Here is a 13,815-nt window from a genome sequence, read left to right on the forward strand (position 1 = left end):
GGCCGAGGCACCGGGCCTTGCCCTCCTCCGGCACGGCCCCCTATGGCCGGGCGCCGCCGCCCCTCGAGCGCCCCCCCTACCCCGCCGGGGGCAGCCCGCATGCGCAGGCGGGGCCGGCCGGGCGGGGAGAGAGGAGCTTGAGCTTGATCTACATCTAGATCTAGATCTAGATCTACAGCCGGGCGAGCGGGCAGCGGGCATGGCCGCGGTGGGCAGGGTGCTGGTGTACGGCGGCAGAGGGGCGCTGGGGTCCCAGTGCGTTCGGTACTTCAAGTCCAGGAACTGGGTAAGCGGCGGGCCGGGGGGTGGCGAGGCAGGGAGCCGGCCCCAGCGGTGAGCCGTCAGCCGGGAGGGCGTCCCACGCTCGGGGCCGCCTCAGGCGTTTGCGGGAGCGGGCCCGCTAACGCGCCGCTTCTCTCGCCGCGGCAGTGGGTGGCCAGCATCGACCTAGCGGAGAACGAGGACGCCAGCGCCAACGTGGTGGTGGGGGCGACCGAGTCCTTCCCCGAGCAGGCCGAGCAGGTGGGTCCGCGTCGGGGCGCGGGGCGGGCGCTGCCCGGGGGCTAGAGGCGGCTCTCTCCGGGCCGGGCTGTGGAAGCGCTGCATCCAGCCTCTCCCCACGCCTGTTCGCCGCCGTTCGCCCCTTGCCCGCCGCTGCGTCAGTGAGGAAGGCGGCGGTGGGGATGGGGCCGGCTTCAGGCGAGAAGCCGCCGTGTGGGGCGGAGGAGCCCGGGCGGTGTCGGTCCTGCTGCCGGTTGTGAGCACGAACATCCCGGCTCCTGTTCGTCGCTGCTGCTTTTTTCTGTAACTTCCTTTTAACCGCATGCATGCGTGAATGTGCAGAAAGAGCTCGATCTGGCATTTTGGACGTTCAGAACGTGAGGCAGTTTTACATTATTTTTCTCACGGTGACTTGAAAAGTCGCGGAGTCATGGACTGAATCAGATGACGATGGATTAGGACATTTTAGCAGGCAGTGCTTCTTTCCGATGTCCTAACTCCTAAATGCGTTGTGTGAGGGTAGATGGTATACTCAAAGCATGGCCCGATAGGATCCGGAGAGAATCCACTGGTTTCTGCAAAAGTGAACATGGGACGATCAAAGCTAACCTAAAAACTGTTTTGCTTTATTCTCGAGAGATAGGATCATTTTTTCTTAAATTTTAATTTTTGAACCTATTTCTCTTATTGATAAACTGAATCACTAGCCAATATGTTTTCTTTATAGTTACACAACTCTTAAGGCTTTTAGAGACTTATATAAAATGTTTGCAGTGTGGTTTTCAATACCAAGCCTTTGTGAAAACAGTGGTTTTTTTCTTTTATAGAGAGATGTGCTTTTCACTTTGACATAAAATTCATAGCTGACTAATTAATTGCCAACCGTAAAGCCTTACATTTGAAAGAGAAAAAAGATACTGGATATCTAGTATATAAACTCAAATTTAGGGGTCAGACTCAAACTGATGGTTGTGGTCTACATAGAAGCAATAAGAAGGCTAATCTTTAGTTGTTCATTTCTTGCACTGTCATCAAAAGTGACACCAGTAGTTCTGGTCAGACCTGGAGTTTCATTTCCTGTATTAAACAGCACTGTACCCAGAGAAAAACGTGTCAAAAAGTAAGTCACAAATAAAAAACTTTGTTAATGTTATAGGTAAGCGTTGGATCTTCCAGTCCTGCTCAAATCAGTTATTTCCAGTGACATCGTATACTGTATGGTCTGACTTTCATCTATAATTATCTTTCAACAAAATTATTTTGTTTTGATTTCATAGATCATAAATTTTTAATTTTCTGCTGCTGTTTAAATTGCTATGTGTTGCGTTACTTAGCTACATAACTGGAAATAAGTAACTTTAAGGCAGCCTTGATGTTTACTCCTTTACTTGATCAGTCCAGTATTTTCAATATGTCTTTGTCCTATGTAATGAAGGTGACAGCGGAGGTTGGAAAACTTCTTGGTGAAGAAAAGGTGGATGCAATCTTGTGTGTAGCAGGCGGATGGGCTGGAGGCAGCGCCAAAGCTAAATGTAAGCCTTTAGTACATGCATGCTAGTGAACACATGAACGAAATCTGAGAGTAATCCTTAAAAATCACGGTAATAGAGGTATTTGAGATCATCTTTCTTCCCGAGTCCAGAAGACGACGTGAGTGTAAAAGTACAAGATAGCTCAGTTACAATGCTTCTTAGTACTTTTCTGAATTATTGCTGTCTGTTAAATTTTTACAGTGCTTACTAGTCTCAGTAATACTTTTTGATGCACGAGTTTTCATCGGAAAAAATATTGATGCACTTTATGAAGGAGTTTAGCATTGTTATCTATGAACTAACTTTTGCTGAGCTTACCCATGTCAGGCAAGTTACATAGGACAGTGGCTGGGTAGAAACATTGATGTTGTTTCCTAATTTATTGCTTTATGCATAAAACCTCAGTTGCCTTGTGCAGCTCTCTGAGCTATTACTGTGCAATACAGTATGGGAAGGAGCTGTCTAATGAGCTGAGATCATGCTACAGAAAAGAATCTTCAGCTTTAAAAAACCTTTTAAACATGTAACATTCAGAATGAAATTTTATACTTTATGCACTAGTATAGAGATACAAGGAAAAAAAAAAGCCTTGTTTTCTGCCTGGAGTAAATCTGGTAAAATATGTCCTTTTCTTCCCCTCTTCTAGTTCAGACATTACAAGCAAAGATTACTTTTTAAAGAGAGACTATATGGAAACGCATACACACTTACACTGGAGTTGCATTATATTGGTTGTTATTAGTGTGCACCATATTTTAAATCAGGTAATTTATCATAACCCTAATTTGTAGTAATGTTATTGGCAGCGTTGCAGGATATCTTGGGGTAGGTGGTTGGCTTATGTCACAGAGTTATTTATGCTTATTCCATATTGCGTTATGGAAACACTTCTTTCTGAATACTGAAAATTTTGACATGGCTAGTTATTGTTTTTCCTCTTTTCCCATGCAGATATTGATAATAAAAAACAGTGATGAGAGTTCAAGTTTTGCTCAATTTGAAGTTGCTGGTGCACCTTCACTAGTAGGCTGCCTTACCAGAGGCTGCGCTCCAGTACGTAGGGGCACTGGAATGCACACTTAGTACAGTGCAGATGCGTGCATCTTCGATATTCCATTCCAACATACTACTGTCAGACAGGCAGGTTGATTCTTGGTTTATGAAATAATCTGGTTATAAGAACTAAATACCTCTTTTTCAACTCCTTTGTCTCTTGGAGACTCTATCTGCACACTAATGGAGCATAGCTCTTTTGCAGTCAGTGAGGAAGTTATGGAAAGAGACAGATCGTGCTGCTACACGGTGAGATGAGACTAATGTGAGAGTTTTGAGATCCTTGACATAGATTGAGGCAACCCCTACAGGGGTTTCAAGAGCTTGAAAATCTTTGAACCACTAATGAAACTATCTCATGTTTGTTTATTTTATTTTTTTAATTTCTGGTAGTGAGAAAGATAATTACCTGGAATACATGCCGTAGAGCTGGGACTCAGACTCCAAAGATAAAGGAGATACGAAAGACATAAATCGATGTTTTACCCAATGTGGAAGTAGAAGATGGTAGAAAGCATGTTTTCATAGGCTGTTAGACTCTGTGTGACAGTAAGGAAATGAGAGTTACAAATCTTCTATCTTTTAGTTAGTTTCACTAATTCTCTTCCCAATCAGCTTTATACAAAAACTGTGATCTGATGTGGAAGCAGAGCGTTTGGACATCCACTATTTCCAGCCACCTAGCCACAAAACATCTGAAAGAAGGCGGCCTCTTGACTTTGACAGGAGCTCAAGCTGCTTTGTCTGGAACTCCAGGTAAAATGCAATGTATGATAACTGCTGGGACATCAGCAATTATAGCTATGTGTTAGTCTGAGCATTCTTGTTTGTGAAGCAACAGTTTCACTCCCCAATTTCTTGACACCTAGTACAAATGGAAAATTGCTGCTGAAGAACTTAGGAAAGTGTAGTTTTGTAGGTAGCAGTACTGAATCTCGTGAAGCTGGAGGGCAAACAGATAGGATCAGTGTTTAAATAGTATTTGACAGGCATTGGTGAAATGTACTAATACATGATACAGTAAAAAAAAGTTTGGAAAATAAGAATAGAATCACACAGCGTGGTGTAAGTACTGTCTTTAAAATAGAGTTTAATCTCCTATTTGTGTTCTGAAAGGCAGGGTCCTTAATTGCCCAATTTTTCCATTGGTGAGGACTCAGCTAATTCTGTTAAACGTGTTTGTCCTGTTCATGTTCTGATTCCAGTCTGCCTTTGCTTCAGACTTAGATAAGCTTGTTGACCTTCGGCTTTGCCCTCTGCTAGCTATTTAATATGAACTTTATTAATTTTTTCATCTCCCTTCTCACCATGTTGGTCTACATGGAGGAAGAAGTCTGGGACCAATTTAAAATTTAAAAAGAAAAAAAGGGCACGGACACACAAGCCCACAGGCTGGGAAAGGAAAGTTTGAGACAAATACTCTTATTTCCCAATCTTTTATTAGTTTGACTTCAATAATATTTTGAAGAGACATAGATACTAACATTTTACAACATGTAATACTTATGAATATTCCTGAAAGCTGTATCTAAAACTGTTCAGGAAAAATATGTTGTATTTTCTAGTTAATGATTTATCTTCTATGTTTACAACTGCATTGGGCATAGTCTGAAGATAAAAGGCTTGTTTTATGAGAATAAGTAGATGAGTAATTTACTGTGTACTACTGACTGACCATATACAAATGAAAAAATGTGAACTCTGGCAAACTTTCATGTTGTTTTTTGTTTGGGTGATTTTGGGAGGTAGGGAGCACAACACAGGAATTACAGCGGTCTGCTTTCATGTTTTGAACTAGTTGGTTTCAACAAGTCTGGATTTTTCTGAAAAACACAGCAGTGCTTTGGGCAAACACATGCAACTTATTAACATCAGGAAGAATTGGGAAAGAGTTGTTACTCAACTTTTGCAAATATGATTTGTTAGGCTTGTTACTACCAGTCATTATGGAAGGAATCTTTTTCTTTTTTGCTGTTAGTGTGAATTTTCTTTTCCTATGTGTAAATATTGACTCGCATAATGCAAATTAAAGAATACTGAGAGTTATATGAACAGTTACAGAAGTAATATGACAGTGATAGCTAAGAAATGTAGAAGCACGACTTGGTAAGCTGCTTATTTCTATAGCGCTGAGTAAACTGAGTTCTATGATAGTTCTGGATGTCTAGTAAGAGCTTTTTGGTTTTTCCTTTTTTTTTTTTTCCTTTTAATATGTATGTTTTGGTATAATTTAAAACTCTGATTCTGTTCTGGCTGTGGTAAGTGGTCTTAAACTTAATATTAATCAAATAATTTGAGTTGCTATCATACCGCATACTGAGAGCTGTTTTGATTGTGCTCTAATTTTCCTGTTTTTAATTGGTAGGGATGATTGCCTACGGCATGGCCAAAGGAGCAGTGCATCAGCTTTGTCAGAGTTTAGCTGGTGCCAATAGTGGCTTGCCATCCGGTTCCGCTGCTGTTGCTGTTTTACCGTAAGTGGCTGCATAGTGGCCTCTGCCTGCGTTGTTTAATTTAATTACTACTGTAACCTAGAGTCACATGAATATTCTTGCCATGTCCTGTTCACGGTACACAAAGAGCTTCTCAGACGTATTTAGAGTTTCATAGAGAAAGGAGGCATTTTGAATGTATGAACAAAACGATATGCAAGTCACCGTAGAAATGATTAAGTACTATTCCTTTTCTTTGCAAAACAGTCGTGGATGTTAGGATTAAAATTTTATTCACTTTTAACCAGTTTAACCGTAGCTGTGCATTAACATGATTATTTTTTTTTTCTTTGCCCCAGTATAGCCAAAACTCTGAAAATGAGATGAGCTATTCAGCAGAGTTTTAGACTTAGCTGTGTGATAATAGTTAAGCAAAGGATTACTTGACAAGTTTTGACTGGGTTAAAGATGCTCCTTCATAAGGTGCTGTATCTCTATGCTTGATCAGTAAAATTAGGTCACTTTGGGGATCTGTGAAAATAGAAGTTTAGCCTGTCACAGCTTTCTTTTTGATGGGGAAAGCTAGTAAAAAGTGGATGGCTTAGTAGTCCTTCAATTTCTCTACATTTATCAGTTCTGCTGCAAAAATTAAAAGTATTTTTCTTGCCAGGTGCACATCTAGTTCAGGACCTAAAACTTAAGAGTAAAGGGTTCTGTATAGGGATTTGGAACACTACCTGAATTCTCCCTGCTTTGTTTTCCTCATATACACAGTCTTATGCACACTTCTTCAGGTCAGAGAGCAACAGCATTAAAAGTGTTTGGATAATTGACATCACCTTCTACAGAGCTTTTCAGACAGGCAGACACCAAGATCACTGGACTTTGGGCATTTTGCTCTCGCATAGTTCTCATGCAAAAACTCTGCTCTTGAGTGAATTTTTGAGAGAGTAATTATACCTTGGATTGTTAGCAGCATCTCAGTGAGGGAGTTGTGTGAAATTCACCCCTTAATATCACTGTGTGTAGTGTAAATACGTATCATCAAACCAAAACTTCTATGCTTGTGTGCTCACTCTCTGCATTTTCAGTGGGTGTGAGGCGTGGATGTAGTGCATATATGCTGTGCAGTGCATGGGAACGTATTACTGCCATTCCCTGTCTGCATGGGAGAGACTGCAAGGGAGCTGTGGGATAAGTGATCACCCTAATGGGCTGGATGTCGTCAGCGCGCCAGGAAGGTGAGGGATTATAGACTGGGGCCTTTGCTATACATGGAAACTGATGGCTATATGCTGTTAACACATGTAGAGGGTGCAAGGGAAATCCATACCACGTGGTATAAAAGTCAAGCATATGTTACAGCAATGAATAGAAGCAGGTGGCACTCATCAGAAACATGATGTATAAATAAAAGGCTTATCTTTTTTAATCACAGGGTTACCTTAGACACACCAGCAAACAGGAAATCAATGCCTGATGCAGATTTCAGCTCCTGGACACCCTTAGAATTCATTGCTAAGTGAGTATCCATGTGATAACTAAGCAATTCTTCACTGTCCCCTTTGCTGCTGCATCGTATTGCATGTTCTTTCTAAATAGCTGTCTTGAATTTGGGTGGGTTTTTTTCCTCCATTGTCCCCTTATTGTGTATGTTTCTAAATCACGCTGGGTTTATTGCACAGGCTTCTTAACTGGAGAGAATTAGCTCAACTCTGTCAACTTCAGCATCTCTACATCAGTTACTCCAACAAGAGAGATAGCCTTAAGCAGTTAGAAGCCAGAGAATCCCATAAAGCCTGTAGTCAAACTAAATTGCAGGCAGCAGATGCAGGAGATAGTGGTCTGGCTTAAAGGTAAAGTTTGGTGGGATTTTTTTGTTTTAAACACACTTCACTGCTCAGTCTATGGTATGTTAATTCACTTCTCTCACCTGACTAAATTTTTCTAAAAAAGAGCAGGAATTTTGCCAAGTTTTTTTTTTTTTTCCCCCATCATCCACAAAGACTTGTCCTGAGCGATGTTGCAAAATGCTGAAACTTCCAACTGTAGCTTATTCAACAGCAGGCTGAGATTATAAGGCTTACTCTTTCTAATTCCTCTCAGTTAGAGAAGGTGCAGTATAAGTACTGCTTTCTGTGATGTGGTGGGGAGTAAAGATTCTGCTGAGGGTGAGCTGTCAAAAGGCAGAAAATAAGGACACAACTGTGTTGTCTCTTTGAGGAAAAACAAAGATGAGTCTATGTTTGTACATTGTAAGAGCTTTACTCTTGCACATTTTTAAAGTCCTTTAGAACTGACACTGAAATTGCATTTCCTGATTGCTAATTGTTCAGAGAGTAGTTTAGTTCTGACATTAGATTTCCTTTTTTTTAAGTTGGATGTCAGAGTGGAAAATGGTTTTTATTTTTTTTATTGCCATAAGCCTCTGCAGTTCTTTGATGTGGCTCTTTAAAAGGGACCCATCAATTGAATTTAGTTGGCCTAAAAACATTCAAAAAAAGATCTTTAATTTATTGTGCTTCAGAGACTGCTTAGCCAGATGTTGTGGTTTTACAAATTCTTTTTTTAAATTTTAACTTTTAAGTATTATTTCCTTACGGGAGAAATAGGTTGATTGGTTTGTTTTGTTTCTTGGGTTCTAATTCCCTAAACTTTAAATCCAGCATTGGAAACAGAAAATCTCAATGGCTGTGGAAGAAAAACATCCAGTGTTTTTAAGTGTTGGTAACATCCACATCTTGGGAAAGATGTGGCAGATCTTTTCCCATACGATACTCTAATTTTGTGCCCTGGAAGCCGTTGTATCAGATAGTGACTCTCATGTTGGAACACCCTGCTATGTCTGCAATATTGGAAGGGTTGATAGATCTGAAAAATATACTGCACTTTCTGTATTATATTTCGAGTATGGAGTTCATGTTACACGTTGATAAGGAGTGTGCTGGTATGCTACCTAGAATGAGTCCATCTTACTCAGCATTGTTTTGGATGTCTTAAGGCTTTCTGCGCTTCTGCTGAGACCACTTTCACAGTTAAATATCTAAGTGTTATAATGCCCTATTGGTAGAGTAATGGATTTAGCAACTCTGTTTTACCCATAAATCTGTGTTCCTGATACATACTATAAAAGCAACTTAAGTAGCTGTTTTCAAAATTTTTTTTTAACTTGGAAAAAAACTTGCCGCTTTGGCATGTCGCTTTGACGCTTGAAGCTCTTGGCCTTTTCCTTTGAGATGTTCTGAAAATCCTGTCTGTGCACTCTAAAGCCCTATGGATTTCTCTGGACTACTGTCCACTCTGAAGGTCTGAATCCAGTGATGGCTTTGCTAGTTTACAAGCTACATAGAAATCACTAGAGAGGGCAATAGGAAAAGAAGGGAAAGTAACAGGCTTTTATTTTATGCTTTCTGTTGATATACCTGATAACAGTATTTTTTTTTCCCTCCTCTTCACCCTGTTTTATCCATCTATTTTAAAACAGAACATTTTATGACTGGGTAGCAGGAAAGAATCGACCAAACTCAGGCAGTCTAATCCAGGTGATAACTACAGGAGGGAAGACTGAACTAGTTGCAGCACATCTTTGATGTCAGTCACTTAAGACTGTGGAACTTCAGCGAAAGAGAAGCTATGGAAAATCTGTCTGCCTGTTTAATTGGGTGCTATTCTGTATCCGGTGATTGTAATTGTGTCATTAATGGAACCAGATTTCAAGTAAAATTTCTGTGCTGTCAGTTGTGTGATATCAGCATTTGTTTACCAACAAGTATCAAGTATTTGTCTCTAAATGAAAGTTGCAGGCTTTAAAGCTTGTAGATGTCCTAAGTCTGAGCATTATATGTCAACTTACCTGTTTTCTCTGAAGTGGGAATTGTGCTTAATTGTGTCATATAATCACATATATAATGGTTGGATTTTTCCTCAGTCAGTAAGTGCTTCTGGCAGCTTACTGTAAATCTTTCAGTAGTCTGTCTTCTTCAGTCTGAGAATATAACCCCATCCCTGCATATTATGTTGGTTGTAATTATAGGAAATGTTACAGTCATATATGATGTCCTGTTCTCATAATATTTTTTCTTGTGAATGTTCCACTTGAGTTAATGGAACTGCATAGAGATTACCCACTTGAGGAGGAGTTCCTAATTTGCCTTACAGTTTATAAGCTGCTATCAGGCCTACAGTTGTAGGGTAAAACAGTTGTTCTGCCAAATGATTAGTATGTCTTTGTCTTAGTCATGATGGTTCTTTAATTTTTCTAAAAGCAAAGTACCGTAAAGAAATACCAGAAAGAGCATATACACTTCTACTTGAATATGGAACTTTTTGTGCTAAATAAATGTATATTGTTTTATGTACTGGGCTGTCTCCAATCACTGTAACCCAAATATCTGGATAACATCTTAGGCAGTTTAACTGAACTTGCAGTTCAGTTATGGAAAAGGACTTTCTTTTTTTACTTATTTCCTTCAGATTGTGCTGCATAAAATACATTTCTGTGGTAGAGGTGCAGAAGAGCTACTAGCCATGCATAGAGGCAGGCCTTCAGCTGGAGCGAATGCTTTTTAATCCAGCTACATTACATGGAAATATAGTTTGGTTGCAGAGTGAAAGTATGGCCTATTCCGAGCATAGATTTAGATGGAACCAGCACTGTTAGCTTTTTTTGGGGAGGTGTCTGTGCTAAGGAGAGGGTTGCTAAGCTTATGGAGACCTAACCTGACTAGTTGTCTCCCTCTGTGTCATGTTGTGTGAATGCCACAGCACAGGTCTAGAAGCAGAACAGCTGTGTTGGGAGAGAGTTGAACATGAAGCAGCGCCACTGGTCACTCTGTGCTGCTGTGCGTGTGCAGCTCTAGCTCCAGTGCCAGTTCCAACGCCTCACAGGGGTCTGCTCTGCATATCTCAACTGCTGCTCTCATCCAGCTAATTAAACAAAAGGCTATGTTTATTGTAAGACAGAGTAGCTGTATAAATGCATGAGGTGGGAGAAATCCATTTTGAATGGAGTGTGAACATAGTAACAGGGACATTGTCCTCAACTGAGCTGTCCTTCTGCTCTTGCTTGAAGGGCGAAGGATGGTAGAAAACATGAGCAATTTCTCTGTTCCATAAAAGGTGTCTGCCCCAGTGTCCTCATTCAACTTGTACTGGTGCCTACTGGGTAAGAAGCAGTAATATAGCTGTTGAAAACAATAATAAGTTGACTGTAGTAATATAAGTGGTGAAATATGCTGACTGTGAAACAGTGAATAGTGTTAAAACAGAATTGTGAATGGAAGACTGTTGCCTGGATTATTAACTCTTATCAGTTGTAGATATGTTTGGAAAGACATGAAAATGGCATTATTGAGGCTTGAGAGTGAGAATGAAGGTGTCGTATGTCAAGCTTGCCTGCTAGAGGTGGGAGATGTAACCTGGGGAGTTTGATGGAAAAGACACTTTTTGTGACCAGTTTCATCCTGTGTCTCTACAAACTTTATTCCAGTTAAGTAATCATCTAGGAAAAAAAGCCACCCTGGCACTGGAAACATCTGGGTTGCCTGGCTCCTTCAGCAGGCTCAGAGATCTGTCGGTGCTGCGATGAGAAGGAAACACGTAGTCTGTGGGAACTGCAGGGAGTCAATCCATACTAAACAACTGGAGGCTGCTTGTCTGTTGTGAAGATTGTCACAGAATGGTTTGGGTTGGAAAGAACGTTTGAAGATCATCTAGTCCAACCCCCCTGTTGTGGGCAGGGACAACTTAGTGCTTCTTACAGAAATGCAATACCTGGTGAATTTCCACTCTGGTGTTATTGAGAGCCCCTGAATTATTCAGCATATTTTACTGTTTGTATGGCACCATCATCAACAATGTAATACTGCAGAAGTAAGAAGCTTATCCTCCTTTAGTTTAAGGAATGCAATATTTATTCATTTCTTATATATATTAAGCATCTGAATTTACCATTTTTTTATTTAGGACTGTACAACGGGTGCCATTAAAAAATTCACATGCATAGATCCAGTTTAGTAAGGCACTCTTCTATACAACCTCCTTCTGAAGATGCATGCTACTGTTTACTAAAGAAAGAGGTGGGTGAGGTCTGGGGAAAAATAAAACACAAATCGTGCCATGCAGATCAGTCATGCTCTTATGCTCTAACCCGTTCGTGCTTGGCATTCTCATTTTTACAGGAGCAGCAGTCTACGCCTTCTGTAGAAAAGGGATGTTTCCAGACCTGAGCCAATATGTGTCTTTGAAAAGATGATGCAATTCATACACGTGGCTGTTACACGTGGCATCGGGTACAAACATGCAGAGACAAAATGCATCTTTGCCAGAATACCATGGGAGCTGAGACAGGTCTGATTTGTATGAATATTTTTTTCTTCTACGGATTTAGAAAAAATAGATTTTAATAAAGCACAAGCAAGTATAAAAGAGACTTTTACAGAAAAATATCAATAGTACCATTACAAATCCAAATGAACACTGGGCAAGAATCTGTTTTTGATGTTTCAGGCTGGGTTGACCCTGGCTGGACACCTGGTGCCCACCAAAGCTGCTGTATCACTCCCCTCCTCAGCTGGACAGGGGAGAGAAAAGATAACAAAAGGCTCATGGGTCGAGATAAGGACAGGGAGAAATCACTCAGCAATTACCATCAGGGGCAAAGCAGACTTGACTTGGGGAAATAAGTTTAATTTATTACCAATCAAATCAGAGTAGGATAATGAGAAATAAGAACTAAATCTTAAAACCCCTTCCCCCCACCCCTCCCTTCTTCTCGAGCTCAACTTCGCTCACGAGTTTCTCTACCCACCCCCTGCAGCGCAGGGGGACGGGGAATGGGCATTGTGGTCAGTTCATCACATGTTGTTTCTGCTGCTTCTTCCTCCTCAGATGGAGGACTCCTCACACTCTTCCCCTGCTCCAGTGTGGGGTCCCTTCCACGGGAGACAGCTCTCTACGAACTCCTCCAATATGAGCCCTTCTGCAGTTCTTCATGAACTGCTCCAGCATGTGTGCTTTCCATGAGGTGCAGTCCTTCAGGAACAGACTGCTCCAGCGTGGGTCCCCCACGGGGTCACAAGTCCTACCAGCAAACCTGCTCCAATGTGGGCTCCTCTCTCTATGGGTCCACAGGTCCTGCCAGGAGCCTGCTCCGGTATGGGCTTCCCATGGGGTCACAGCCTCCTTCAGGCATCCACCTGCTCTGGCATGGGGTCGTCCACAGGCTGCAGGTGGATATCTGCTCCACCGTTAACCTCATGGGCTGCGCCTGCCTCACCGTGGTCTTCACCATGTGCTGCAGGAGAATCTCTGCTCTGGTGCCTGGAGCACTTCCTCCCCCCCCCTTATTCACTGACCTTAGTGTCTGCAGTTGTTGCTCTCACATATTCTCACTTCCCTCTCTTCTGGCTGCAATTGCACAGCTTTGTTGGGGTTTTTTTCACCTTTCTTTAAATATGTTATGCCACAGGTGCTACTACCATTGCTCAGCCTTGGTCAGTGGCGGGTCTGTCTTAGAGCTGGCTGGCACTGACTCTATCGGACATGGGAGAAGCTTCTAGCAGCTTCTCACAGAAGCCCCCCTTTGTAGCCTCCCTGCTACCAAAACCTTGCCACCCAAACCCAATACACAGGCGCAAGTGGACGAGAACCTGAGCTGCTGTTTGGACTGAGGCCACCATCCTTTAAAGCCTGACCCATGTAGGGTCCTATTGCTTTGCAGAACCTCTGGTTCACTGCAGGACTGAGTCCAAAACGCCTTCAAATTTCACTGTGAAGTCAAATTCATGTATTTTACCAACAGGCTTAATTATTTTTTCAAAGTTATATTTTTGTGAGAAAATTAGTTTTTTACCAATTAGCTAACAAAATTGCCACAAAATGAAGGTTTAAAATTATGCTTTGCACCCAAGGAAAACAGATGGAATGGTTTCCAAATACGATGGTAGCTGAGTCATTCAGCAGTTGCAGTTCTACATTCACTCAAAATTGTACTTTGAAACCTTTTGTTGAAATAATTCATTATGCTAAACAAGCACAATTTTTTTATAGTGGAATGAAAACCACCACCACAACAAAAAATAACATTATCTTGTTTCTTCTTCCTTGTATTGGGGCTCTGGAAGAAAACAGATGGGGACTGTAATAGCATGCGGAGATGCTTCAGACTAACCCTTGTGGTGTTGAACAAGGTGAGAAGTAGGCAGACATCCGAAAAGCATTGCAGAAGTCAATAGCAAATGTCACTTGAGATTTAGATCCCTGTCAGACACTGCCATTCTGGCACTTCCCGAAACACC

The 13,815-nt window shown here is 41.6% G+C and overlaps 1 protein-coding gene across 1 annotated transcript; it reads left to right on the forward strand.

Annotated features, from left to right (window-relative positions):
* Positions 1-100: 100 nt before the first annotated feature.
* On the forward strand, positions 101-9,876 carry QDPR (quinoid dihydropteridine reductase). The gene is made up of 7 exons (XM_054202085.1): positions 101-286; positions 430-522; positions 1,937-2,033; positions 3,702-3,842; positions 5,452-5,560; positions 6,957-7,040; positions 9,003-9,876. The coding sequence occupies exons 1-7, from the start codon at positions 200-202 to the stop codon at positions 9,106-9,108; spliced, it is 717 nt and encodes a 238-aa protein (XP_054058060.1). The 5' UTR covers positions 101-199; the 3' UTR covers positions 9,109-9,876.
* Positions 9,877-13,815: the final 3,939 nt, after the last annotated feature.

The sequence above is a fragment of the Rissa tridactyla genome, chromosome 5 (assembly GCF_028500815.1).
Source record: "Rissa tridactyla isolate bRisTri1 chromosome 5, bRisTri1.patW.cur.20221130, whole genome shotgun sequence".
NCBI lineage: Eukaryota > Metazoa > Chordata > Aves > Charadriiformes > Laridae > Rissa > Rissa tridactyla.